Source organism: Enhydra lutris, unplaced genomic scaffold, assembly GCF_002288905.1.
Source record: "Enhydra lutris kenyoni isolate GAN:26980312 unplaced genomic scaffold, ASM228890v2 scaffoldscaffold93, whole genome shotgun sequence".
NCBI classification, from domain to species: Eukaryota; Metazoa; Chordata; class Mammalia; order Carnivora; family Mustelidae; genus Enhydra; species Enhydra lutris.
The window spans coordinates 125,731-151,373 of NW_019154177.1; the positions used below are offsets into that span (position 1 = coordinate 125,731).

General features: G+C 55.4%; 2 protein-coding genes and 1 long non-coding RNA gene across 4 annotated transcripts; 1 reads left to right on the forward strand and 2 right to left on the reverse strand.

Annotated features, from left to right (window-relative positions):
- Positions 1 to 243: 243 nt before the first annotated feature.
- LOC111138645 lies at positions 244 to 5,990 on the reverse strand. Of its 2 annotated transcripts, XR_002640055.1 has the most exons (4): positions 5,390 to 5,990; positions 4,108 to 4,219; positions 3,803 to 3,972; positions 244 to 1,606 (listed from the first exon to the last, which is right to left on the reverse strand). It is a non-coding gene; the product is annotated as an uncharacterized LOC111138645 (long non-coding RNA). The 2 variants fall into 2 exon arrangements; XR_002640054.1 differs by lacking the exon at positions 5,390 to 5,990 and having other exon boundaries at positions 4,108 to 4,677.
- Positions 5,991 to 12,131: 6,141 nt separating this feature from the next.
- LOC111138627 (myelin oligodendrocyte glycoprotein) lies at positions 12,132 to 21,530 on the forward strand. The gene is made up of 8 exons (XM_022490659.1): positions 12,132 to 12,382; positions 13,433 to 13,780; positions 17,478 to 17,591; positions 18,612 to 18,632; positions 18,961 to 18,981; positions 20,271 to 20,387; positions 20,597 to 20,617; positions 20,856 to 21,530. Exons 1-8 carry the CDS (start codon positions 12,301 to 12,303, stop codon positions 20,867 to 20,869), a joined length of 738 nt encoding a protein of 245 aa, XP_022346367.1. The 5' UTR covers positions 12,132 to 12,300; the 3' UTR covers positions 20,870 to 21,530.
- A 58-nt stretch (positions 21,531 to 21,588) lies between these two features.
- LOC111138626 (ZFP57 zinc finger protein) lies at positions 21,589 to 25,601 on the reverse strand. Its single transcript, XM_022490658.1, has 5 exons — positions 25,574 to 25,601; positions 24,619 to 25,024; positions 24,120 to 24,246; positions 23,605 to 23,691; positions 21,589 to 22,895 (listed from the first exon to the last, which is right to left on the reverse strand). The coding sequence occupies exons 2-5, from the start codon at positions 24,835 to 24,837 to the stop codon at positions 21,664 to 21,666; spliced, it is 1,665 nt and encodes a 554-aa protein (XP_022346366.1). The 5' UTR covers positions 24,838 to 25,024; positions 25,574 to 25,601; the 3' UTR covers positions 21,589 to 21,663.
- Positions 25,602 to 25,643: the final 42 nt, after the last annotated feature.

Genomic DNA, 25,643 nt, shown 5'->3' on the forward strand with positions numbered 1-25,643 from the left:
TTTTTAAGCTTATTCATTCATTTGAGAGAGCATGAGTGGAAGGGGCAGACGGAGGGGGAGACAACTCAAGCAGATTCTTCCCTGAGTCTGGAGCCCCATGCGGGGCTCAACCTCAGGACCCTGAGCTCGAGACGGGAGCCAAAACCAAGAGTCAGTCACTCGACTGTCACTCAGGCACCCTGAAATACATGATTGTTGACATTAGGTGCAGTTAGCAAAGACTGAAGAACTTCACATCTGGTCTTGCCACCAAATGAGTCAGAAACGACATTTTTTATTTTCAGAGCACTGTGGGTTTTGGAATTACAGAATAGGGTGTGTGGAACTGAGTGTACAAACACAAGCAAAGATTTACAAAGGAGGTTTTAGGAGTCAAGTGAACAAATCTGAGGCAACAGACTAGAGATTCTACTCATGGAAAAGCCATAAAAACACCAGCCCGGATCCCTCACGATGGCCCTGTATGGAAAACTGTGACCCTACTGCCGCGTGTGGGGTGGGTCCTGCCCTGTCCAGGGACCCAAATGGACAATCCTAATCTGAGCAGAGAGGAAAGCCTGGGATAGGCGCGAGCAGGTCTAGGTCTAGCGATCTAGAGCAAACCAACACCTGCAGGTTTTAACTCCTCCTTCCCTGTCCCTCTGAAACTCGGAAAGTCAGCATGACTCATACACACCTCCGGATGCTTTCGGCATCTGTGACCCCTCCGTCGGCCCCAAGACACCTTCCCAGTGCGTGACTTACGAGCCACTCACATCATCCGTCTTAACCCTCCCGGCCTCTCCGGGGCGCTCTGCTATGACTATGATGTGTTTTCGGAAGAGGAAGCTGCAGCTCAGAAAGGTGGAAGGACACCCCCAAGGTCACACCATCCGTGCCTACAGCCTGGGGCTGCAGCCTAGACCTCTGCTCCTCCCTCCTGCTCCTGGTGCTCTAGCCATCCCGGCCGACTGCGTCCTTGCGCCTTGCCCACACCTTGCCCACACACTGTGGGAGCAGGCAGCCCGGACCACCCCTGCCGTCTTCTCCCCTCCCGACAGACCCCACCCCACCCAGCCAGGGTCTCTCCCAGCACAGCCTTCACCATCCAAAGCACTCACCTCAGCGGTCATTGCTTTTCAATTCTAGAACCATGTATGTAATACCTGCCTCCTGACCGGGCCTTAAGCTCCGTGGGAGCAGGGACCCTGAGCAGGGTTCTCGTGTCCTCCCCACAGCCACGGCACAGCGCCTGCCACCTGGTCGGAAGCGTCGTGAGAGACCACGCAACAAAAACATCTTCTGACTCAATAATCAGTTTTCACTGCACAGTGCGGGTCATCTCAGCAGTTTCCAAGCCTGAGGACCTCTTGCTGGTCTGCTGTGTGTGCCATTCGCGAGGCCTTCCTGAGATGCCCTGTCGCTCACTCGCTCCAGGATGTGGGTATGAGGCTCAGACAAGCTAGAGTGCTTGGTAAGCCTGAGACACTGACAACTGCTAGTGCTTAAAATTATATTCTGGGAGAGAAGTAGACGGAAGACGAACGATGATCCAGTCCTCCAAGAGAGGAAGGGTCTGTGTGTCAGCGGACGAAGGTAGCAGGCACTCACTGAATGAGTGGTCGACCTACAAAGAGAATCCTGGGGTTTTCCCAATTTCCCAGCCCAGGATGCGCACTTCGCCACATCCTCTGCCAGGTGCAACTCGGAACGCCCCAGTGTGGGAAGCAGAAGCTCAGGGAGGCCGTGAACCTCCTGTCCGAGTGCTACACCCGGACTCTCAGATCTTTTCTATCCGGGCACGGCTTCTGCACCCAAGTCCAAACTGGCCAGCAAGTTCCCCAGAAGCTACCTCTCCGAGATTCACACAACACTGCTTGGCCCCTCTGTACCCCTCGCCTTCCGCATTCTTAGAGTGGGGACGATAGTGTGTCCCTCCTGCTGGGGTCATAGGGACTGACTGACCAGTCAGCATGTGAGAGTCGCTGGCCCACAGAGGCTCTCGGAAACAGGGAGCTGCCGGCAGGCCCCTAACTTCACCCTGGGCGCATCTCAGCTCGGACGCTTCACAGTGGACCCAGAAGAGACGGCCTGGGGGCCCCTCACAGGCTCGGTTGGAGGAACCAGTGATCCTTGATCTCAGGGTCATGAATTTGAGCCCCACGTGGGGGGCAGGGATGACTTAAATATAGTCTCCACTGCGTGGGGGTCTCATAGTTTACCTAATCAGTCCACGTTCAATAGACCGTAAGACGTTTGTAATCTGCAGTTACAAACACACTGCATTGAATCACTTCAGGGGCACCTGGGTGGCTCAGTTGGTTGAGTGTGCCTTCAGCTCAGATCATGATCTCAGGGTCTGGGATCGAGTCCCACCTCAGGCTCCCGGCTCAGCGGGGAGTCTGCTTCTCCCTCTCCTGCTCTCCCTGCTTGTGCTTTCTCTCTCTGACAAATGAATAAATAATTTTTTTTAAAGATTTTATTTATTTATTTGACAGAGAGAGATCACAAGCAGGCAGAGAGGCAGGCAGAGAGAGAGGAGGAAGCAGGCTCCCTGCTGAGCAGAGAGCCCAATGCGGGGCTCGATCCCAGGACCCTGAGATCATGACCCGAGCCGAAGGCAGCGGCTTAACCCACTGAGCCACCCAGGCGCCCCTGAATAAATAATTTTTTTAAAAAAAATCTGTTTGAGGTGCTCCTGGGTGGCTCAGTGGGTTAAGCCTCTGCCTTCGGCTCTGGTCATGATCTCAGGGTCCTGGGATCGAGCCCCGCATTGGGCTCTCTGCTCAGCAGGGAGTCTGCTTCCCCCCTCCTCTCTGCCTGCCTCTCTGCCTACTTGTGATCTATCTCTCTCTGTCAAATAAATAAAAAATAAAATAAAATAAAAAAGTTTAAAAAAAATCTGTTTGAATAACCTTATACATACCTCATTTCCCACGTGTGGAGTCTGCTTCTCCCTCTGCCCCTCCCCACTGCTTGTGCTCACTCATGTGCTCGCGCTGTCTCTCTCTCTCTCTCAAATAAATAAAATCTTTAAAATATGTTCAATTGGGGCGCCTGGGTGGCTCAGTGGGTTAAAACCTCTGCCTTCGGTTCAGGTCATGATCCCAGGGTCCTGAGATCAAGCCCCGCATCGGGCTCTCTGCTCAGCGGGGAGCCTGCTTCCTCCTCTCTCTCTGCCTGTCCCTCTGCCTGCTTGTGATCTCTGTCAAATAAATAAAAAAAATCTTTTAAAAAATTTTTTAAAAAATAAAATATGTTCAATTAATAACAGAAATGAATTGTGCATAAATTTAGCTTTGTTGCTAAAAATCACATCTCCAAACAGAGTTCAAGCTGGGGCAAGAAATAAGAAGGTATAGAAACCACAACAAAAGATAAAGAAATGGTAGAGGAAGGCTAGGGAACCACTAGGTCGTGGTTCCCGACGAAACACCAGGAATAAAGCAAGCCTGTGCCCCTCCGCCCCGCCCAGCTCGCATGCCTGGCAGAGGGCCCGTCTGCACCTGCAGCCCGGGCTGCTGGGTCTGGCCCACCTCGGGCTCCTCTCAGCTCCGCGGGCCTCAGTATCCTCCTCCCAGTACAACTATTGGATCCACTTATTGATTGCACGTTACTGTAAGGGACAGGGACAACCATGGAAAGCCGTTTTGAGGACGTTAAAAACCACATGAGGGCAAAACAGTATTTCCTCCCCCGACTGGCACTTGATTCAGGATGTTACACAGCAGAGGGTCCTCGAACAAGACTTCATCGGTGGGTCAACAGGCCAGTAAGTGTAAGTCGTGGGCAAACTTCAGGGACGGCCCCTGCGCGGTCTCACCTGCCACTGATCTTCAGGCAGGTCGGGGGACCCTGCGCCGGCCATGGTCCCTCGTCGGAGCAGTAAGTCAGTGTAACCAGTAGATGGCGCCAGTGACCAGGCAAGCCTTCGGTCCCGTCCAAAATCGAGCATTTCCCCTAAGAAGCAGGTCCTGCTGGTATGTTTCGTAACTCAAAAAAAAAAAAAAAAAAATTACAAAGACCATTTTTAAAAAGTAGAACCATAGCAACCCAAAGCTATTGCGTCCACATCCCCCTCACCCCACCCCCAGACACACACACGTCCACATTCAATTCCACACTCACCAGTCCCCATCAGCTCTTACTGGCTTCTTAAGAAGCCGGATCCCGGTGGAGGAAATGACAGTAGCTGGCTAACTGAGCTGCTTAGGCTTGTGGGGTGCCAGCAAGTCAGTAACTGAATCAACAGATTCAAGAAGCATATTAAAAATCTTACAAACATATTAACATAATTGCCCGCCCCCAACACACAGACACACTGAGTAGTTTTTCTGGGGTAAAACCATAAGTACGTTTGCCTTCTTTATGGGGTAACTTAGTAAGACCATTTCCCCTGCTGCTGAGAATCAGCCGCAAATGGGAACCAAGTCCCTGGTCGGTCAAAATAGCTGTCAAACGGTTCGTTCAAACCAATAATACATTATATGTTAATTAACTGAATTTACATTTTTAAATAGGGAAAAAGGAAAACAAATACACAAAAATAAACATTTTTCAGGTTTAGAAACTAAACATTCCACATTTCTTTGAAAATAAAGTTATTACTATGTTCAAAAGAAGGTTCAACGAAAGGACTCAGTTTAGTTCAATTTGATTTGGCTCAAGTTTTTATTTTTATTTTTTTAAAGATGTACTCATTTATTTGAGAGAGAAGGGGTGGAGAGGAGCAGAGGGAGAAAGAGAGAGAGAGAGAATCTCGGAACAAATCCCCACTCAGGGCAGAGCCCAACACGGGACTGATTTCAGGACCCCGAGACCAGGACCTGAACCGAAATGAAGAGTCAGAGGTGCCCCTGGCTTGGTTCAGGTTTTAAAATGTGGACTTCAGCTTCCTAATTTGCACTCAAAGGATCCCCAAGTGGTCGCCAGGCTTGTTCACTGTCCCCATGTACACCCTGGCCTAGAGGCAGACCTGTGTCCTTTGGGGAGCAGGAGTGTGGATGGTGCACAGGACTGACACTTTTCCTGGATCTATGAGTCCAGCTAGTAACAGGGAGAGAAGGGAGCCGGGAGTGGAGGGAGGGGACACTGGCCCCAGTGATCTACCTTTGTGTCTGGCCCTGAAAAGCAGCAAAGCCACTCCCTGTCCATTCAAGACAGCCACCCCCCACCCCAGGCCAGCCTGGACCCTGAAGGGCCTCATCATCACACAAGCCCTTGATCCAGAGTTCAAAACCACTGATGTCTGAGTCAGCAGATTGGCGTGATCTAGATCAAGTTCAAGTGTAAGTACTGACCTCTGAGGCTAGAGTGCAGGAAGCTGCCCACACCCTGACTGGGAGGAGCGCACAGAGGCTGGGGTGCACTCCGCCCCTGGCTCCTCCAGCACACTTCCTCTATTACGTACCCGCCTAGGAGACAAAGTCCTGCTCCCCGGCCCCACTTTTTGTGCACAGCGGCCGCTGGGATGGTCCCAAAGGGTGCAGAGGCAGGACGGGCACGGCCGAGCACCACGTGCCCCGGGTCTCCGTTACTGCGCACGTCAAGCCCACGGGGTGGGGGTGGGGAGACAGACCCCAGGCCACAGTTAGCGAAACCGAGGCTGGAATTTGCATCCGACGCTCAGGTGCAAGCTTCTATGCACCGTCCAGGTGTGGACGCAGGGTCGTCCAGGTGCCGGACCGGGACTCCCGGGCCAGAGCTGCAAGAGGACGACGGTCCCCCACGCAGTGTTCTCTGCTGGGAAAGACTGTAACTGCCAGGCAGCGACAGGACAGGCAGAAGGACCGCTGCCCGGTTCCAAAATGTTCCACAGCGTCGCGCAGTCCCGTGGAGACCGGCGGGCCCCGGGTTAGGGGGTGCTGCCCGGTGGGTGCGCGGCGTCCTGGCCGAGAGGCGGCGGGGAGACCGGGAGGGGGTGCCGACCTGGACCGGACCCCGCGCGGCTCTCACCTGCGGATGCGCCGCTTCTCCTCCGCCCCCAGAGGCTCGGCAGCCGGTTCTTAGCCGGGGGACTTAACGTCACCGTTGCCTGGCAAACCCCGGGCGCGCTGCGGCCTCCGCCTGCGGATGCTGCCGCCTCTTCTCCGCCCGGGAGGCTCCGGCAGCCAGTTCTCGGCGGCGCAGTCATGACGTCACTGTTGCCGGGTAAACAGTGGGTGCGGATGCTGCCGCCTCTTCTCCGCCCCCGGAGGCTCAGGCAGCCAATTCTCGGCGGCGCAGTCATGACGTCACTGTTGCCGGGTAAACAGTGGGTGCTGATGCTGCCGCCTCTTCTCCGCCCCCGGAGGCTCCGGCAGCCAATTCTCGGGGGCGGAGTCATGACGTCACTGTTGCCGGGCGAACCCGGGCGCGCTGGGGCCTCCACCTGTGGATCCTGCCGGCTTGTGCGCGAGCAGCGAAGACGAAAAGGAGGCGAACTGGACCGGGGGAGAAAGATGGGGAGACGAATTCTATTCCTGCAGGCTCGTACAGCTGGGAATAGGGGTTACCTGGCCTAACGTCCTGATGGGCGTCGGCCTGACGGTCCAGCAACCGGAAGGATGGGAGGCCCGGCGGGTGTGTGGGTCTGCACGGGCCTCCCGGGGCCTGCACCTGACCGCTCTGCCCCACCGGGACCTACAGAACCGCTCGCTGCCGCTTCCGCGGAGCAACCCATTTCGCCGAAGTGCCTGGCTCACCTTAGAACAAGGTGGATGCTTTTTTTTGTAAAAGAGGAAAATACAGTTGAATTTCAGAATAGTAACAGGGAAGACCCGAAACTGGGGGAAATGTTGACAGGTACGATGTAAGCCTTCGGCGGAACACTGTTGCTCCTCTTCCTTTGCCCTGTGGGTGTCTCTTAGGTAAACCCAGCAGTGTGCACAAAGGCCCCTGACCACTGCAACACGCAAGCTCCCAGCTCGTCACCTGCGACGGGTTGATTCGGGCCCGCCCACCTATGGAACACCTGGTCAAACGGATGGAGATCAGACCCCGTACAGCCCCTCAGTCACTGGGCCTCCAGGACTGTCCAGACCAACTTAAACACACATGCTACAGAAATAGAGCCACGAAAATGGAAAGTGGAAAAGTCAAATTCCTCTTGATAGTTAAACCGCAAGAGGCAGTCCCAGAAGAAAAATCAGGGTGGGGGGGGGGGCGTGAACACAGCCCCGAGTGTTCGCTGTGCAGGATCACAGCTCACGGGGAGCCACGCCTCTGACTCTCGGCACTGGAACAAAGGGTACACCTTGGTGCACGGCAATTCATCGGGACTTACTAATATGACAGATGCACATGCTCCTGGGACTAGCTACTCCCCTCATGTGGAAAGCAGTGAACCTCCTGGGCACTGGGCCAGGACAGACACCGCCCTCTGCTTAGGACGGGGAGGAGCCAGGCACTGTGGTGCTGTGGTGTCGGGCTTCTCATGCTGTGTTGTCACCTTGAAATTCTCAGCCATCTCACCTTCCAGTGTGTGCTTTGTAAGTGAGTCTGGAGAGACTGCCCCAGCGCCTCGGAGCCCAGGCTCAAGCTTGGTCTCGCTGGTCAAGCTTCCCCCATCTGCGGGACTGATTTTCAGCTGCCTCCCACTGCCCCCAGGAGAGGCCGCCCCCCTCTGCACTGTGTTTTCCCAGGAGGGGACAGGGCAGAGGGAAAGGAAGGGTCAGGCATGCACCCCTGTCTAGACAAGCCGGGGTCAAGTATCGGTGTCCCTGAAGGAATGTGACATTAAATAGCAAAAACGAGAACGTGCCACCAAGACAGGGCACGAGTGAACCCACACAAGAAAGGAAAGGCTTCTTTCATGCTGTTTGGACGAGGGGCCTCAGAGTTTCACCTAGTACCAGGCGCCTCACATTGTATAACCGACCCGAGCAGACCAATACTCATTAGCAAATTATATGGAAGAGCAAAAGGTTGAAAATGGTGGCCTGACACTCTGTGACTTGTGCCCTTAGGCGACACATAACTAGAATATCTCTCTTCCGGCTCGGGTCATGATCTCAGGGTGCTGCTATCAAGCCCCCCCATCAGGCAGGAGGGCCCCCCCACCCACTCCCTGCTGGGGGGTGTCTGCTTCTCTCTCTCTCCCTCCACTCCTGCCCCCCACCCCACTTCTGCTCTTTCTCCCTCTCAAATAAATAGATAAAATCTTTTTTTAAGAAAGTATATAACTGGGGCGCCTGGGTGGCTCAGTGGGTTAAAGCCTCTGCCTTCGGCTCAGGTCATGATCTCGGGGTCCTGGGATCGAGCCCCGCATCGGGCTCTCTGCTCAGCGGGGAGCCTGCTTCCTCCTCTCTCTCTGCCTGTCTCTCTACCTACTTGTGATCTCTGTCAAATGAATAAATAAAAAAAAAAAAAGAAAGTATATAACTGCAATGTAATTGGAATATAATTTACATGAAGGCAAGAACCTATACGTGTTCCTGAAACTTTAATTATCAAAGTCTAATACAAAGCTTAACACATAAGATTTCTTTGAAATATGTATTCATTTAAATTAATTAAATACATTTTCATTTAAGCCGGTAAAACAGACACTTAAAAAATGGAAACAACCTAAATGTTCTTGGAAACCAGTTAAGTAAGTTTGATACATTCATGTAATAAAATACTGTGTCGCTGTATAAAATAATGAGGATGTCCATTAGGTACTAATACGGAACGGTCTCTAAGATGAATTATTACCATTTATGGGGCACCTGGCTGCCGCAGTGGGTCAAGCAGGTGCTGTTGATCTCGGGGTTGTGAGTTCAAGCCCCATGTGGGGTGTAGGGCTTACTTTAAAAGGAAAAATTATTACCATTTGTGTTTTTAAAACTGCAAGGTGAGGGGAATGATTTCTCCTGGAGCCTCCTCTAGTGGCCAATACGTGGAAAGATTCAGAGAAAGAAGGAGCTGGATGGCTGGGAGGGAGGTTTTCAAGGGACATTATTTTATGCCTTTTAGATTTTGAAACAAAGCATATGAATAACCACAAAAATTAATTTTTTGGAAGTGCAAGGGAGCTACATTATGTGTTACTGTGGAAAGACGCCTTGTTAAGTGGACACAAGAAGCGGAACAGGGTGTGTGTCTCCTTGGTGTGAGATGAGAGCCGTAGGCAGTGTCCGGAGGGCTCACACGGTACTCTGACCGCGTAACCCCCCGAGTGGCTGTCTCTTCCTGCGTGCTTCCTACCAGCACAAGGACAGCAGGTCAGGAGCCCACGGTCGCTGTGTACAGCATCCCGTTCCACCTGCATGACTGGGGGCCTGGGCTGCCATCAACCGTGGTGGGTGAGAGGTGCAGATAAAACAGAGATGACCGAGGAGAGAAGTGCACACAAGAACAACCCAAGAAGGCCTGTGCGATCACGTCGCCTGCTGCACAAAGTCAGGTAAAGCCACACTCAAGCCCTGAGGGAAATGCCCAGCTCTGAACAACGCAGGGCAGCTTCACCCCATCTGCTCATCTCCCTCCTCTCCACACCTGCAAAAACCAACGCTCCAGCACCCAGAATTCTGTAAATGGTGATGTCACTGGCTTCTTTTACCTGGTGGCCCCCTCCTCTTGTTCACATCGCCTTTGTGCGGAGACCACGTCATCCCTGGGACAGCTCCTCCAGCTCCAGGGGCCACCCGCTTTCCAGAGACCTGAGGCAGGGGAGGACCCGAAGGTGAGTGTGGTGCGAGACTGGTGTGGTCCCCACAGGTGGCCACAGGTGCCAGACTGGGGAGGGAAAACCTGCTCAAATTCCATCCCTGTCGCTCTGTGGTGGTGTGACCTGCGGCACGTGACTTCATTCGTGTCCTGCTGTTTCCTCATCTGTAACATAAGAATGGAAATATTTTAACATTGGTTTCACTGTTGTAGGATTAAATGAATAAATACAAGCAAATCGCTTAGGACGGCACCACAGGGAAGCAACCAGTAAGGTGTTTCTTTGGTGTTTGTTTTCAGAGACACTGTGAGTTCTCCAAAGTGGCTTTGATTGGCTAACTTCTTTTTTTTTAATATTTTATTTATTTACTCAACAGAGGGAGAGAGAACAAGCAGGGGGAGCAGCAGGCAGAAGCAGAGGGAGAAGCAGGCTCCTCACTGAGCAGAGAGCCCAATGCGGAGCTCAATCCCAGGACCCTGAGATCATGACCTGAAACAAAGGCAGAGGTTTAACTGACTGAGTGCCCCAGGTGCCCCCAATCGGCCAGCTCTTGGCCCTCTGTTCTCCCAGCCCTGCACCCCACCTGTCTCCCATCCAGCTTTGACAACTGGATGACAACTGGACGACTTCCAGCCCTGCCCAGGGAAGTATCTTGCCTCTGGGGAGACACTCAGGCAAACATAGAGCCTGCCCTCCCACCTGATTGACCCCTCCAGACCTTGGCGGTCACCCTCACGGCTCCAGAGTGGCCAGCCTGCATGTGCCCAACTCCAGCCGCCTTGCTGGAAGGAGGGACAAGCCATTCCAGGCTCAGCTGACCAGTCTGTTCTCCCAGCTCCTTGGGCTCATCTCAGACAAAAACAGAAAATGTACACCCCAGGGGAGTTCCTGGCCCTTGAACAGTGCCGCCCAGTGTAGGTTCTTGCGATGACGACAATGGCCCCTGTGTGTGCCGTCCCGTATGTTAACCGCTAGCTGCGTGTGCTGCTGAGCATTTGAAACACGGCTGGTGATCAAGGAACTGAACTTCAAATTTTATTTAATTTTAATCTGAACAACCACTAGTGATGGTTGTGTTGGATGACACGGTTTTAAACTGTCCATCCTGACCCTTTTTTCTTACTTGTGAGTCAGCCTTACTTTAACATTGGCAAATGCGGGGGCACCTGGCTGGCTCAGTGGGTTGAGCCTCTGCCTTCAGGTCAGGTCATGATCCCACAGTCCTGGGATCGAGCCCCGCATCAGGTTGTCTGCTCAGTGGGGAGCCTGCTTCCTCCTCTCTCTCTGCCTGCCTCTCTGACTACTTGTGATCTCTGTCAAATAAATAAATAAAATCTTAAAAAAAAAAAAAAGATTGGCAAATGCACTTTTCAAATTTGGTGACTGATGTGAAAATGTTAGGGTTCAAGAGCAAACAGCCAAGAAAGAATTCTTGAGACATTTTTGGTGCAAGAGGGTGGTTTATTGAAGCAGGGGGACAGGATCTGTGGGCAGAGAGAGCTGCACCGGGGTCAGGAGGAGTGCCCCTTATATACTTCCAAGTTGCGAGGGGTCCAAGAGAGCATAAGTCACTAAGGAATTTGGAAGCAAGGTTTCCAGGACCTTGAGGGGGCTCGCTATTGTTGGGAAGGGTCATTCATTACCGTCCAATAGAACTGAGTCGTGACACCCTTCAGATGTGTATCGGTGGGCCATATGCTGGGGGCCGATTGCCAGCTCGAATCCTGGGAGTTTTGGAGATAAAGGAAATTTCTGAAGGAATTTTTATATGTTAAAGTAGACTAACAGGATCCTGGGGGTCAGGATGATGTTAAGCTAAGGTCACCCTCTGCTCTTAGCAGGGTATTAGCATCGGGGCAGCTGAGCTCCCAGAGGAACATCACCGCCCGTTCCAAGGACTTGTCAGTGGACTGTAGGCTGTAAGGAAGTTTAATTTTTTTTTCCTTTGCCCTTGTTCTCCCCGTCAGCAACGCCGCTGGTCTTACTCTTCATGGAGCTACTGAGTCTACGGGCAGGAAAAAGGTCCTATTTCCATTCCAGGTCTCACTTTTCCCTGTGACAGTGAGGAAGTCAGAGCATGATGCCAAGGCCGGGAGATGGGCCCTGCCGGAGCCTCCCTCCTCCACGCTGGCCTCTCCGAGTACAGGCAACACTCAGCTCACGCCCTTCCCAAATGTGTTCTCTGGGAACAGGCCCAAGCGATCCAGCACACATCAGAACGGAAAGAAGGCAGTTCGGCCGTGTGTCGGAGAGAGGGCAGTTAGAGGTCAGGGAGAATGCCGGCCTTCCCCTTCCTAAAACCCACAATAATTCTTCCTCCTTGGCAGACAGCAGGAAGAGAGGGCTTGAAGGAACCTCACAGACCATAGGACAGCCCTTCCTGAGGCCCAGCGAGGGGTCACCCCCAGAAGCCCCAGGAATGCTGGGCTGCAGGAGGGGCTAGGGGGAGCCAGTACCAGGCGTTCTCTGCTCCAGGCCCTGGTCATCCCCTGGGTCAGTAGCCCTTTTGTTTAAGTGCCTGGTGGGGCTGACTCGGCCGTTCCTGGGAGCACAGCTGTGGCACAGCCTGGAGGAGGCCGGCCTCCCAGATCCTCACTCAGGCTTCGTCAGAGGCAGGGGACATGCACCCCAAGGGCGTCTGCTTGGCCTGACCCTGCTGCAGGGACGCTCTGTCCCCAGTGCTCGCGGAGATGGCTAGTTTGTGGAGGTCCTGCTTGCCCGGCTGCCTCCCCTCCCTCGCCCTCCTCCTCCAGCTGTCCTGCAGCTCCGCAGGTAAGACTGATCTTTATTTCTGCCTTGAGGCGACCCTGGGTTCACCTTCAACTTATCCTCAAGGTGCGTCGCACATTATCTGTCCAAAACCTGGGTGTGCTGACGGGCTTTCTGAGCGCTTCAGAATCGGGCCCAGGTTCCATAACGCATCCATAACGCAGCCCCAACCCAAGTCTCCTTGAGCTTATCCTGACCGACCTTTTCCACGTTGCCTTCTCAGACTAATGACTGCTGATTGGAGCTGTTGTCAGGGTGGAACGGGATGAGGTTGTGCCTGTTCCCTGAAAAGTCGTGATCAATGCTGAAAGGCAGCATCCCGTCACGTCTGAGAGCTCTCTCCCACAGGATCAGGCGCTCAGAGTTTTCAGAGGAGCCCTGCTGTCATGTGCTGTCAGGTGCTGGGGGGAAATAAAGGAAAAACAACCAGAAGACAGATTCTCTGCCTCAGGGAGATTCTCCCCTCCCAATGGGGGAGGCCCAGCCCCACTTACCCCTTGAGAAATCCTAGCAGGTGTCATGGGAAACCAGTCTTCCCTTCTAGGAGCTCTGAGTCTGGCTGACAGACACACTCCACGTGGCGAAAAGTTTGGGAGCCTGGGCTGAAGGCACAGAGCAGAGGAGGGAAGTAGAGCCAGCCCCAGTGGGGGACATTTAGGGAACAGGGTATGAACAAGGACAAAAGCAAACCCACCAGGGGAAAGTAGGGAGTGGCTTGGTTAGGTTCGGACAGGGCCCACCCCACCTCCCGTCCCAAAAATTAAACTGCAAGACGCCAGGACCACGTCCCGTGATGGGACCTAACAGCTGGGCTAGAGAGTCAGCGTTGGAGACAGCCGGCAGGAGCAGCTCTGCTGGGTGACCACATACTAGAACGTTCCTCCCATCCAGGGCACTTGCACCTCTGTAACCAGGGATCTCCCCTCCTCGGTTCAAGAACTCCGTATACAAATCAGTGTCTTCTTCCTTGGCTCTAGGACGCAGCCCTTCCCAGGATGTGCTTCTGTGTCGAGGTCCCGTGACTCAGTTTCTTTTCTTTGGTGTCTTGGACAGGTCAGTTCAGGGTCATAGGACCAGGCCACCCCATCCGGGCGCTAGTGGGGGATGAGGCTGAGCTGCCGTGTCGCATCTACCCTGGGAAGAACGCCACAGGCATGGAGGTGGGTTGGTACCGGCCACCCTTCTCCAGGGTGGTCCATCTCTACCGAAACGGCAAGGACCAGGATGCAGAGCAGGCGCCCGAATATCGGGGACGGACCGAACTGCTGAAAGAAGCCATGGGCGAGGGGAAGGTGACCCTCAGGATCCGCAACGTGCGGTTTTCTGACGAAGGAGGGTTCACCTGCTTCTTCCGAGATCATTCCTACCAGGAGGAGGCGGCCATGGAACTGAGAGTGGAAGGTGAGTGTCTGCGGGGGCGCGACCTCCCTCGGAGACTGGACCCCTCTCTCAACGGAGACGCCACCCTACAACTCACACCCCCAGCTGTGGGACAGTGGGGTGCATAAGCTCACGGCCGGCCGGGTGGGGAAGAAGCCGGGCCTGAGTCAGGGCGAGGAGAAGGGAAATGGCCTGGACCCTGGAATTGCGTGAGGGCCGTGCCTCCGGCTGGGGGCTCTGTGTGACCGGCTGCTGGAGGTAGGGACCAAGCACAGACTTCACGGTCCTGGCCGCAGGTTTAGCAGATACGGAGAGGAGACTATGAGAGGGTCCCATAGGACAGTTAAGTGAGTGCAAGTACACACAGAGACAAACATTTTTAAAAAATAAAGAAACCGAGAAACAGAGGCAGCACAACCCAGAATCGTCCATTCCTGGTTGTTTTTTTTGCCGCTAGAGGGGATGCAAATAACCTGAGAGTGAATTCCAGGGTCAAGCGGACTTTCTTCATTCCAAGTCTAGCTCTGGAATGTCTTCCTGTTTGTTGGTTCTAAACAGAGGCATGATTCCAAAGGAGCCAGACGACCCAAGCCCACCACAGAGGCTCCCCCGGTGGGTGTGGTTGTTTTACTGGACGAGGAATATCCCCGGAAAACGTGCTGCAAGTAACTACACAAACAAGCAAACGTGTGAAAGAGAGACGCTACCTTCCTTGGGAGCCTTTTTATGACGGGGGTTTGGGCATTTGTTGTTCGGTCCCCTCACAGGCGAGGCGGAGAGAGGGAGCCCTTACTGCCCACTGCTGTTGACTGAAGAGCAGTGTCTCAGGGTCCTTCCGCGGCTCCGCACACGCTCATCAGACAATCCGTCGCTTCTGTGTGGCGCGGCCAGAAGATGGCATTGTGTGCGCGATAACAAAGCCCTGTGTCTGGAGGAGGGCGTCCGGGATGTGAAAATGGCTTTGTGCACCCTGGAATGTTGTGCGCACAGCTGGCTCTGCTGGGGGCTTGGACGTGCGCGGACCTGTGCTCGCGAGGCCGGTCAGCGGGCGGCGTTCCCGCCTTCCCATTCCGAGTCTGCCTCCCCCAGCACAACCCCCATCCCCAAAGACAGAAGGAAGAGGGAGCAAGGGAGGGAAAGAGAAAGGAAGAAAGGAAGGAAGGAAAAGAGAGAGAAAGAGAGAAGGAAAGGAAAGAAAAGGCAAGGCAAGGAGGAAGGAAGGGGGAGGAAGGGAGGAAGGAAAAGAAAAGAAAAAAAGATAAAAGGGAAGGAAGGAAGAAAGGAAAAGGAAAGAAAAGGAAAAGGAACAGAAAGGAAAGAAAGGGAAAAGGAAAAGGAAAAGGAAAGGAAAGGAAAGGAAGGAAGGAAGAAGAAAAGAAAGAGAGGGAGAAACAAAATAAAACCGCCTCAGGGGACAACGTTTTTCTTTGCGTTGATTTTCAACGTTCCAACCCCGTTCCTCCCAGCTCAGAGTCTGCGTGCCTAAGAGTCTAAGGACAGTGTTTTACAAGTAAACAAGGGACTGCCCCCCTCGCCTGGGGAGCAGGAATCCAAGCCAGATCGAGGACTGAAATGCAGTGACTGTTAGAGCAGATAATTACCTCCCTGCCTTCTCTCCAGAGTCTTTTCTCTATCTTTCCAACTTTTTTTCTTGCATTTTTGTGATTTTACTACCTGTTTTCTCTAATCCTTTCTTCCTACGCTTCATTATGAAACTTAAAAGCAGAAGTCTCACAGTCTCACAGAAGCAGAGAGACTATCACATGGAGCCGCGAGGGTCCCACCCCCTTTCTGCGGCAGTCACCCAGGCCGACAGACAGACCGCCAGTTCCCCTGACCCGCTTGTCTCCACCCTCCCCCACTGAATTACCAGGGCAAATCCTACACATTATTGTCATTAAATCACTAAATGTGCAAGAATGGGTCACTCAAGGGCACCTGGCTGACTCAATCCGTGGAGCACATGACTCATGGTCTCAAGGTCATCTGGGGTGATCTCAGTGACTCTTGATCTCAAGGTCACAATGAGGGGTGAGTTTACTTGGAAAACAAACAAAAAGAATGTACCACTTCTTTTAAAAGGGAAGAACTCTTTTAAAAAACCATAAATACAATACTGTCAATGGGTCTTTTAAAATTAACAAAAATTTCCTAATATCCTCAATGCCCAGTCTCTGTTCAAATTCCCCTGCTCGCTCCCCAAATATATTTCTAGAGCTGTTCAGTTTGAGTCAGGTCTAACCGAGATCCACACGCTGCTGTTTGCCCTGTGGAGTTTCCCACCGTCTAGCTTTGCTGGTTCCATTCCCATTCTGTTCTACACAGTGCCCCATCCTTGTATTTCTTGTAAACTGAGAGAGAAGTACAACCAGGTTTAACTTATTTTTCCAAGCATTCGTAGGTGATGCTGTCTTCTGTTACTTTCCATCAGCAGGCCCCTAATGGCTCTTTCTCTCCTGTTTTGTGATTCTAGCACTTTGTGAAGGTATACAAGTGTGCAAGTCTGTACCTGCCTAGTCACACTGCTGCAGGGAACTTGGGATAAGAACTTGGAGAGCAGAATTGGCTACATATTCTTCTGGGGAACATAACAGATAAGAGCCTTAACCTGCAGCTCAAAGGATTTGGTTCCTACCTAAGAAACCCTCTCAGTCCAGTTGCGTGCTGTCCCTTGCTGTCTCTTGGTCCGTGCCCTTGATGGCCCTGTCTTTATCTGTCCCCAGGATAGGAGAGAACAAGATGAGGTGAGCTGAGCCAGCTGGACACACTGAGCTTAGACAGGCAGAGCTCTTGGGCGCAGATGAACAAGATTCTGGAATGGCAAGTTCCAGGTGGGGGCAGAGCCAGAGCCGGAGACCATCCCCCATCAGTGGTCCCATGCCACATCCCCTCAGTCATCAAACCACCACAGGAGGGGTTCATAACTGCATTGGGGAAGTCAACGGACCCCTGTGCTCTCTCTTTTTTTAGGTAAACTCTCTTCCCAATGTGGGGCTTGAACTCACAACCCTGAGATGGAGACTCCTGTTCTCTACTGAGGAGCCAGCCAGGAGCCTCCACCCGCACCGCCCCCCCGCCCTTCTTTTTTTACCCTTCCCAGATGGATCTTTCAAATGCATTAAATAAAACACATTTGTACTGAAACACAGCTATCAAAATGTTACAAGATACGAAGTGGCCCTGAGACTACTGTAATTTCAAAGTAGTGATGAACCAAAGTGATATATTTTGAGGTTTCTGCAAACCACTCTAACATGATATGAAAATATTTGTGGTTTTTCTTGATGACAAAGTCAGATTCTCTTCATACTATTGTGGCACATTGCCTAGAGACCTGCTAATGAGAAGAAATGCTAAATTTCAGTTCAAAGATGACTAAAAATAACTCCACTTGGTTTTCCCCTCTAACTGCACAGATCCTGACTCCCTAACCCCCATCCCGTCCCAGCTCAGGCTCAGGCCGTGCTCTAGTCTCGTGGGACTGTGGCCCCCTCCTCCAGAGGGGTGGTCATGGGTCAGTGCGGTCATCACCTGCCCCCCCACCCCAGCCCGGTGCCCTGTGAGGACCTGACCTAAGTCTCTTAACTGTTTCCTTAACGCTGTAAGACGGGCTTCGCGGGGAGCCCTTCCCGGAAGCAGACCCACTTCTCCCTCAGGCTGTGTCACGGTCTCAGGATCAGTGCGGGGCCGGGGCTGCAGTGCTCCTTCTGCCTTTCAGACCCCTTCTACTGGATCAACCCCGGCGTGCTGGTCCTTCTCGCCGTGCTCCCGGTGCTGCTGCTGCAGATCGCCACGGGCCTCGTCTACCTCTGCCTGCAGCACAGACTGAGAGGTAAGGGCTGGAGGGCGGACCGCCGCCCCCCACCCCCGGGAACACGCTCGGAGCTGGGCTGCCTGGTGCTGAGTTCCGAGGGGCATCGGGTCAAAGCTGCGGAAGCCGAACTTACACCTTGCCGCGCGCTTTCACTTCTGCAACGGGTCCCCGCGTTCTCTGCGCGGCGGGGCCGACCTGCAACAGCCCCGTTTCACCGCGGGCCTCCCCTCGGGGCGGGCGAGGGTCAGCATTTCCGCGAGCGGACACACCTGCCAGGGGCGGGGCGCGGGGCTGTCCCCGCGGCCTCGGGACCGCACCTGGCCGCTTCACGCCGCGCGAGAGTGAGCGCAGGGCGTCGTCCTACCCCTTCTCTCCCAGCTGTTCCGAGCCACGGCTCCCGGGCCCTGAGGGTCTTCTCTCCCCCGCCCCCCGCCCGGTCCTGAGAGCAGAAACCACAGGGAGCGCTGGGGTGTGCGAGCTGGCGTCGGGGTCCTCCCCGCCTTGAACCGGCCCCGGGTCCCGGCGCAGTACTCCGCCCGCGGGAGAAAGGCTGTCAGTCCCCCTGGCTGAGGGGAGGGGACGCGGGACGGTTGGAACCCCCGTCTCGCGGGGGCAGCTCGCTCCCCGCCGTCGGGGAGGGGGTGTTGTTACGTCCCGAGTCTCTGCAGCCCCGTCTCCTCCCGCATCCCCACGTTCGCGGCTTTACAGGTACTAAGTGCAGCCCAGTGGGGGGGGGGGGGACAAGGGAACGGAGACTCTGAGGCGGAGGCACAGAGCGGCCGCAGTTCAGGTGAGGGCACCTGAAGCAGGTCGGGGCACTGCTGCCCGCCCCCCACCCCGGCTCCCTGCGTTCTGCATTCCTGTGCTTCCGGCCACCCGCAGCTCGGAGCCTGTGCTCCTCCGTCCACCCGCTGCCTGCTCAAGGCGCGGGCTCTGCAGTCCACCCCGCTGCCTGCGCAAGGCCCGGGGCGCCGGCTGTGGGAGGGACCCCATCACCGGCCAGGGCTGGACTAACAGTGTTGCCTTTCTCTACTATAGGAAAGCTTCGAGCGGAGATCGGTGAGTTTCCGTCGCCCTCCCTCCGCGTTCCCTGCCTCCCCTTCGGCATCTCCGACACGGTTCTCGGTCATGACCGTCTCCGCCTGTGTCCCCACGCCCCGCGCTTCCTTCCGACGGAACTCCGCTAGTATTTCGGACCCCGCGGCCAGCCAGGAGCTGTGGCCAGACTCCTTCCTCTGCCGCAGCCGCATCCGGGGCAGAGTCCAGCAGCTCCCCTTCCTCCACGGTCCCTCACTCCTGAGTTTTCAATGACCCAATCGCAGAGGCTCCAAGGGGAAGGGGTCTCCTCCGAGTGCCCCACTGAGTCCCTCCCTGTGTTCCCTTTCAGAGAACCTGCACAGGACCTTTGGTAAGTGCTAGGACCCGGTCAGTCCGGTGTCCGTGGGACCCAGTCAGCAGGGAAATAAGAACCCTCGCTCCCAGTTGGCCTCCTGCCTCTTCCCTTCCTTTTTCCTTTTTGAATAAGTCACAGTGAGATGTTGCCAGCAAGCACTCCTGTGACGCCTCTCTGTGCCAGGCACTGTACCGGTAGCCAGGCCAGTCGACCCCAGCAGCAAGGAGACCAAGGTGTCTGTGTGCAGAGATTATGGAGGGGAGGTACCCAGGCCCTCCCAGGCATGCTGGCCATCCAGTTGGGGACATGACACCAATGTCTTGGAGGACCGACTACTTATGCATCACTGATGAAACCCACATGGTAGAAGTGTCCTCAGGAGCACAGAACAAGTGACTCTACGGGACTGATCAGGGAAGGCTTCCTGGAGGAAGACACACCAAGCCCCTTTACAACGTTGGCCCTTCAAGACTACAATCCCTGTCCTTTTTGTTCACTGCAGAGTCCCCAATGCTGAAGGACAATGCCTGCAACAGAGGGGCACCCACATCCCCGCTGGATGGATGTTGCAGAAATTCTAAGATGCCTTAACGCAGAGCACAGAGGGTCGGTCGCTGCCCTGAGCAGCCTTCCTGAACAGGGGGCACCCCCCCCCCTAGCGCTTAGGACTCCCATCAGCGTGCAGAGCACACACCCCGCAAAGGGAGGAAAGTGATCTCTATTTGGTGGATTCAAAGCGAAGGCACCATCTTTCGGTACCATGAATCTCCTGGGCATTCTGGTGAAACCTAATGGACCCTTCTCCAGAATAATGTTTTTAAAAGGGTCACAGATAACACGTACAGTTGCTGAAAAAACCACTGAAGTACAGGCATCAAAATATAAACCCATTTGTCATATAGTGACAAATGCTTCTTTAAACAACAAAAACGCACTAAATAACAACGTAGCAGCAGGTCCAATAATTTTGTCCAAATATTAATAGATATTTGCAGATTTCAGCAACAACTCCAGTGGGAATGAAAGTTTATCTGTGGTGTCTGTTGGTAATAGGGTCATAGGTACTGCTGACGACTGGTTTGTGGCCTCCATTTTTAATGGAAGAAATGCTAAATTCAATTAAAGGTTGGTGAGAACCGGGATCCGGCACCGTTGTCACCGGAGTTCCCCAGATGCCTGAACTCTGCACAGAGCTGTGTGTTCTTGGGCCCGTTAAGCCGGTTAAGAAGCCCAACAATACGCAGACTGGGGGGAGGGGGCAGGGGACACCCTCTAACCCAGTTTGTTCTGTGGCCACGGCTCAGACCCCCACTTCCTGAGGGTGCCCTGCTGGAAGATAACCCTGTTTGTGCTGGTGCCAGTGCTCGGACCCCTGCTGGCCTTGGTCATCTGCTACAACTGGCTGCACCGGCGACTTGCAGGTGTGGGGGCGGGGGGGCGGTGTGGGGACGGACTCTGGGTGGTGAGAGATGAGGTTCCTTCCTCCTCCGTCCCCAAGGCCAACTCCAGGGTCCTTGGAGAACCCCTCGCTGAGCTTCGTGGGGCCGCTACAGATCAGGAGCAGGGTGGGGGGCTGCATGGGGAGGGGGCTGGTCATCTTCCACCAGTCATGGATTTTTTTTTTTTCCAGGGCAGTTTCTTGAGGAGCTAAGTAAGTTTTCTTCTCCCTTTATAAGCTGAGAAGGGAACACCAGGAAGGCAGGAAGGAGGGGGGGTTGTGGTCAGGGTGGCTGTCCCTCCTCATCCCTGCCACCTGCAGGGCCTTACCTCCTGCCGGCCAGAGGACTTGCGGAGGGCCTAGAGGCGAGGGGATTCCTGGGGGCCTTTCCTCTCCGTGGATCAAGGCTTGGTATACACAGATATGTCAGGGTGTTTCCTCTTCCTTCCAGGAAACCCCTTCTGAGAGATGCCGCATCCTGGCCAGCATGGAGGGCAGCCTGGTCGGCCCTCGCGTGGGCTCTCAGGGTGTGGCATCCGCTCGCCGCACACTCACTGACCTCCTCGCCACAGGGACATCCAATCTGCATTTCCAGGAAGGCTGAGTCCTCTTCTCCCATCCACCTTTCCTCCCCCACCCCATCTGGCTGCCCACCCCGGCCACTCTCCTCGCCCTCCATCTGGAAGCCGCCTCTGGCTGTGGCCAAGCAGGCACTCCTCCCTCCGACAGAGGACACCTGTGCTGCTCAGTAACACAGGCAGGACTGAGACCAGCCGCCTCCCGGCCGCTGATTCCTGTCTGCCAACATCGCCGATGGTGGTTGTTTCTTCCCCAGCGTCAATCCTGAGGGGCAGAGCTGAGGGGTGTGGAGGCTGCGGTGGGGGGGGGGACCCTGGAGCCCCCTCATCTGCCCCCACCCCCGCCCCGCGTGCAGCAGCAAGGGCAGCATCCGAACACCAGCCTGGATTTCCCATCTTGCATGGATGGGACCCCTGACCCCCCCACACCTCCTTTCACTCCCATCTTATCCCTATCACAGCCACCACTGTCTTCTCAACAATTACCACTTGACGGTCTATCAGACACAAAGAAAATGGCAGGTGCTAATTAACAGTAACAGGAGTTTCCGTGTGCCACTTCTCATCCCGTCTTTTCAGCATTTCCCTTGTCACTCCTCCCCTCTCCTCGTGCGGGGCCCCCTGACCCTGCAGGCGCATCAGTAGGAGAAACAAGCAGACCTCGGTCAGCGAGGCCCGGGCTCATCTGCTCTCCCCACTCTGGTGTCCCCTCCCCACCCTTCGCGCCCTCTCCTGGGAGCCCGAGTCCCGGGGCAAGTCCATCTCCTTCCCTGACAAAGGGGGGGCATCATGAAAGAAGCTAAGCCACTGGCCCAGGATGGCCCAGCACACCTGAAGGTTGCCCAGACACAGGTCCCAGCTTTTGGAGTTCCCCCAGTGACCCAGGAGGCTGTCCCTGTCCCCAAAGCAGACATCACACACTGGGCAACGGTAGGTCTTCTGCCTCCAGTGTGTCTGCTGGTGTCTGACCAGCGCCAATGACGAGCTAAAGGACTTGCCACAGCGGAAGCAGCTGCGGGGCTGCCCTGACACATGGGCCTGCTGGTGGCTGGAGAGACATGCTTTCTTGCCGAAAGTCAAAGGACAATGGGGGCAAGAGAACACCTTGAGTCTTGAGGGCTTTGCTGGGGGGCCGTGGGGCCTGGGGTCCAGGCAGGGGGCTCTCGGGCTGGGCGTGTGCACCCTGGTCCCAGGCCCCGGGGCTGCACTGGCTGCTGCCCACAGTCTCACAGCAGTCACGGGCTTCCTGTCAACCCCTGGCTGCATCTTGGCCACAGGACCCTGGGTTCCAGTCGTGGCTTCTCGGGCCCTGGCCACCAGGGCGTGAGTCACAGCCACAAGCTCCTGGCCGGACCCCTGGTTCTCGTCGGTGCACTCCTGAGCTCCGGTGCCTGGGATGGTCCCGATGGGCTTCTGATCTCCGGCCACCCGATCCTGGTTCTGGTGTGTCTTCTGGTGGCGTCTGAGCTCTGACCGGTCCCGGAAGCACTTCCCACAGCAGGGGCAGGAATGGGGCCGGTAACCCAGATGGACGCGGCGGTGGCGACTCAGCCCCGATGCGTCGCAGTAGGTCTTGTCACAGAGTGGGCAGCAGAAGGGCCTGTCCCCGAGGTGGGTGCGCCTGTGGTAGCCGAGCTCCCTCGGGTTTCGGAAGCACTTCCCACACTGGCCGCAGCTGCTGGTTGTGTGGGGACTGTGCACGAACTGGTGGCTGAGCAGGCTGGCGCGCTTGCTGAAACTCCGGCCACACAGCTGGCACTGGAAGGGCGGCCCGGCCTGGGGTGCAGGCAGTTCGGGAGTCCTAGGTGCGGACGCCGGGGCCACGGAGGCTGGGCCTGTCCCTCCACAGGCCAGGGCCTCCTTGTCGTCTGGTGGCCTCTGCGTCTCTTCCTCAAGTGCCTTCTTCCCACTGCCTGCGGTGGAGGAGGGACAGGGACTTGCCACATCAGCGCCGTCCCCCCAGCGCCCATTTGCGCCTCCCCCAACACGCTGGCTCTCCCTAGAGCACCTCACCAGTGGCAGGCAGGACAGACCTCCGTGGTTCCCAGTTAAAAGTTAATCAACATTTAATGTGGAAAGTCTCAGCGAGAGCGGAGACAACTTTGCCCTATAACCCCATTTCTTGAAATCCATTTCCTCTCATTTTCAGTATCTCCCGCTCCCGTGACACCCACAGGGGACCTCCTAGGTCATACAAATGGGGACACCTAAGGGAAGGGCAGTGCCTTAAATCACGCGGCTAGAACGGGAAGTGGTGCCCGTGGTCAGCCCCACCGGAAACCTCTCTCCTTCCTGTTCCAGCTCAGGAACAGGTCTCTACTGGGGCTCAGCATAAGCTCATGTCCCTTCCTCTTCCATTCTCCTGAAGGGGACATAGGCAACCTAGAGGCACCCCAATCCCTGCGGTTGCAGACATCGGCTTGTCCTCAACAATTACACATTCCCACAGGGCCAAGGGACGCGAGCACGGGGCTTCAAGCCCTCCTGTGGCTCCAAGTGGGCCCAGTGTGAAGGATGCGGGCTGGGTGAGGACGTGCTCGGCCCCGGGGCTCCGAGGCAGCCTTCTACCCGCCCAGGGCCTGACCTGGGCCCTCGCCTGCCCCCCTCCTTGGCCATGCTTACCTGAAGGGAGGCCTTCTCCACTTGGGGGACGGAGCGGGAGCTCGGCTCTCCACTGCTTTTCTTCTTGCTCAAGCTTGATGATCAGATCTGGGGTAGACAGAAAGATTCTGATGGGAGCGGAAAGGAGACAGAGTGAGATCCCAGGCTTGGCTACCTTCTCCCACAGCCTTGTTTTAAGGACTTAACGTGGGACACTCGGGAGCAGGGAGGAACCCTCCTAACGGACTCCCTGGCTCCCGGTCGGGGCAGTGCAGTGAGCACTGCTGCGTGAAGAGGTACAATTTCAATGTATCCTCACGTGCCAAGTATTATCTTTGCCTTTGTGCGGGCTTACATTTCTTCTCCTTTTACCCTGAGCTTAGTGACCTAGATCCTTCACAGCTGGAAGGCAGAGGAGGTACAGGGTCAGGAAAGCGAGCTGTGAGCCAATCTACCTGCTCAGGGAAGCCGGCCGTCCCAGGGTCCTGGGGAGTGTCCTGGGCAGGGGGCATGCTGAGGGAACCCCGGCCTCTTACCCACGGACAGCAGGTTTCTGAAGGTCTCGGCCATGACGTTCTGGTACAGGAGCCTCTGACTGGTGTCTAGACACACCCACTCTTCCTGCGTGAAATTCACAGCCACATCGTCAAAGGTGACTGGCTCCTGGGAGAGCAGGGGGGACTCGGAGTTATCCAAGCACAAGGTTTAGAAAACCGACTTAAAAATAACACCACGGAAGGAGGGAAGGAACAGAAAAGGACAGGCACAAAGCCAGGGACATTATCTACAAAAAGGAGAGGAAGGAAGACAAGAGGTGAGGGGTGTGTGCATGAGTAGGGGGACCACTCCACAGAGGGCCGCAGGGTGGGGTGGAGGTGGGGCTGAGAAAAGCCTAGGCCACCCCTGCTCTCGGTGGGGGCTGTTCAGCCTGGAAACGGCTGAAACCCCGTGTGACCACGGGCCAGACTGAGGACAGAGGACGGAGCTCCGGAGCCTGGGAGCTGGTCCGCCCTCGCTCTGGCCGGCTCTGCTCACCTGCAGCCACGTCTCCCACCAGCACGCTCTCTCCGTGGCCGCCCGCTCGGCCTGCTCAGCCACCCGCAGGAGCAGCTTCTCCTCCGCGCTGTCTGCTTCCGGCTTTGTCCACGGCCCACCTGGCCCCCAGGGCTGACAGGACCCCTTCCTGGGGCTCTCTGGGTCCCGGTCACTGTGCAGATGGAGAGGCCATGCAGAGGCCTCGGGGAGGTTTGGCATGGCTTCCCGGGACGGATGTACCTGCTCTTCCTGGTTTGGTTCTATGGTCACCCTCTGGTCCCTCAAAGGGCAGGCTATAGGGTTCAGGGACTCGTCACCGGGGCTCCGCAGCCGGTGTGGGGCTACGAAGACATGTGCCTTCTGCCCGCCCTGCCTCAGCCCCTGGACGGTGCCCACCGCTCCCAACCTGAGGTCAGAGAGAAACAAAATGCGTCACCAGGCAGGAAGAGAGCGGCACGGCTCCCTTAGCGGGTCAGGGACACCAAGAACGACAGAGGCCCTGCTGTGTGTCGGCACGGTCCGGAAGGTCAGAGTAACTGACCCCACTTCATGGAACTTCAAGTGCGGAGACGCCAAGAAGCTTGTCCACAGCAGAGTCAGTGTCAAAGCCCAGGCTCTACCCCTGAGGACAGGACAGATGTGTCCCCGGCACTCCCTCGGGCAGCCATGCAGAATTCTGCACAGACAGTGCAAAGCCCCTTGTTCAAGCTGCATCATTCCAACTGCGTCTTACAAGAAAACAGGAAAGGACACAATCCCTTGACCCCATCTAGTGCCGAAAACCATGGGATTCTACGGACTTTCACACGCGCTCCTGTGAAGGAATCAGAAAGGTCCTCGGGAAGACTGACAGGATAAGCAGCCCACAGCGAACACCGAGGCTCCAGTGAGCCCCGCACTGGGGCCACTCAGGGAGCTCCAGCCGAACCCCATCTCCTTGGGGGACAGCTCTCACCTCACATCTCCTTCTCAAGGTGCAGTCCCCTGAACAGCACAGAAAACCCACTGGCCTTTTTTCTTTCACT

What these genes read in the sequence shown, in the direction of transcription:
- LOC111138627 (XM_022490659.1), top strand. Translation starts at nt 12,301, where the DNA reads ATGGCTAGTTTGTGGAGGTCCTGCTTGCCCGGCTGCCTCCCCTCCCTC. An exon ending in CATGGAACTGAGAGTGGAAG is followed by an intron (nt 13,781 to 17,477) that starts GTGAGTGTCTGC and finishes TCTGCCTTTCAG; the next exon opens with ACCCCTTCTACTGGATCAAC. An exon ending in AAAGCTTCGAGCGGAGATCG is followed by an intron (nt 18,633 to 18,960) that starts GTGAGTTTCCGT and finishes GTTCCCTTTCAG; the next exon opens with AGAACCTGCACAGGACCTTT.
- LOC111138626 (XM_022490658.1), bottom strand. Translation starts at nt 24,837, where the DNA reads ATGCCAAACCTCCCCGAGGCCTCTGCATGGCCTCTCCATCTGCACAGT. An exon ending in GGTGGGAGACGTGGCTGCAG is followed by an intron (nt 24,247 to 24,618) that starts GTGAGCAGAGCC and finishes CTGCTCTCCCAG; the next exon opens with GAGCCAGTCACCTTTGACGA. An exon ending in CAGAAACCTGCTGTCCGTGG is followed by an intron (nt 23,692 to 24,119) that starts GTAAGAGGCCGG and finishes TGTCTACCCCAG; the next exon opens with ATCTGATCATCAAGCTTGAG.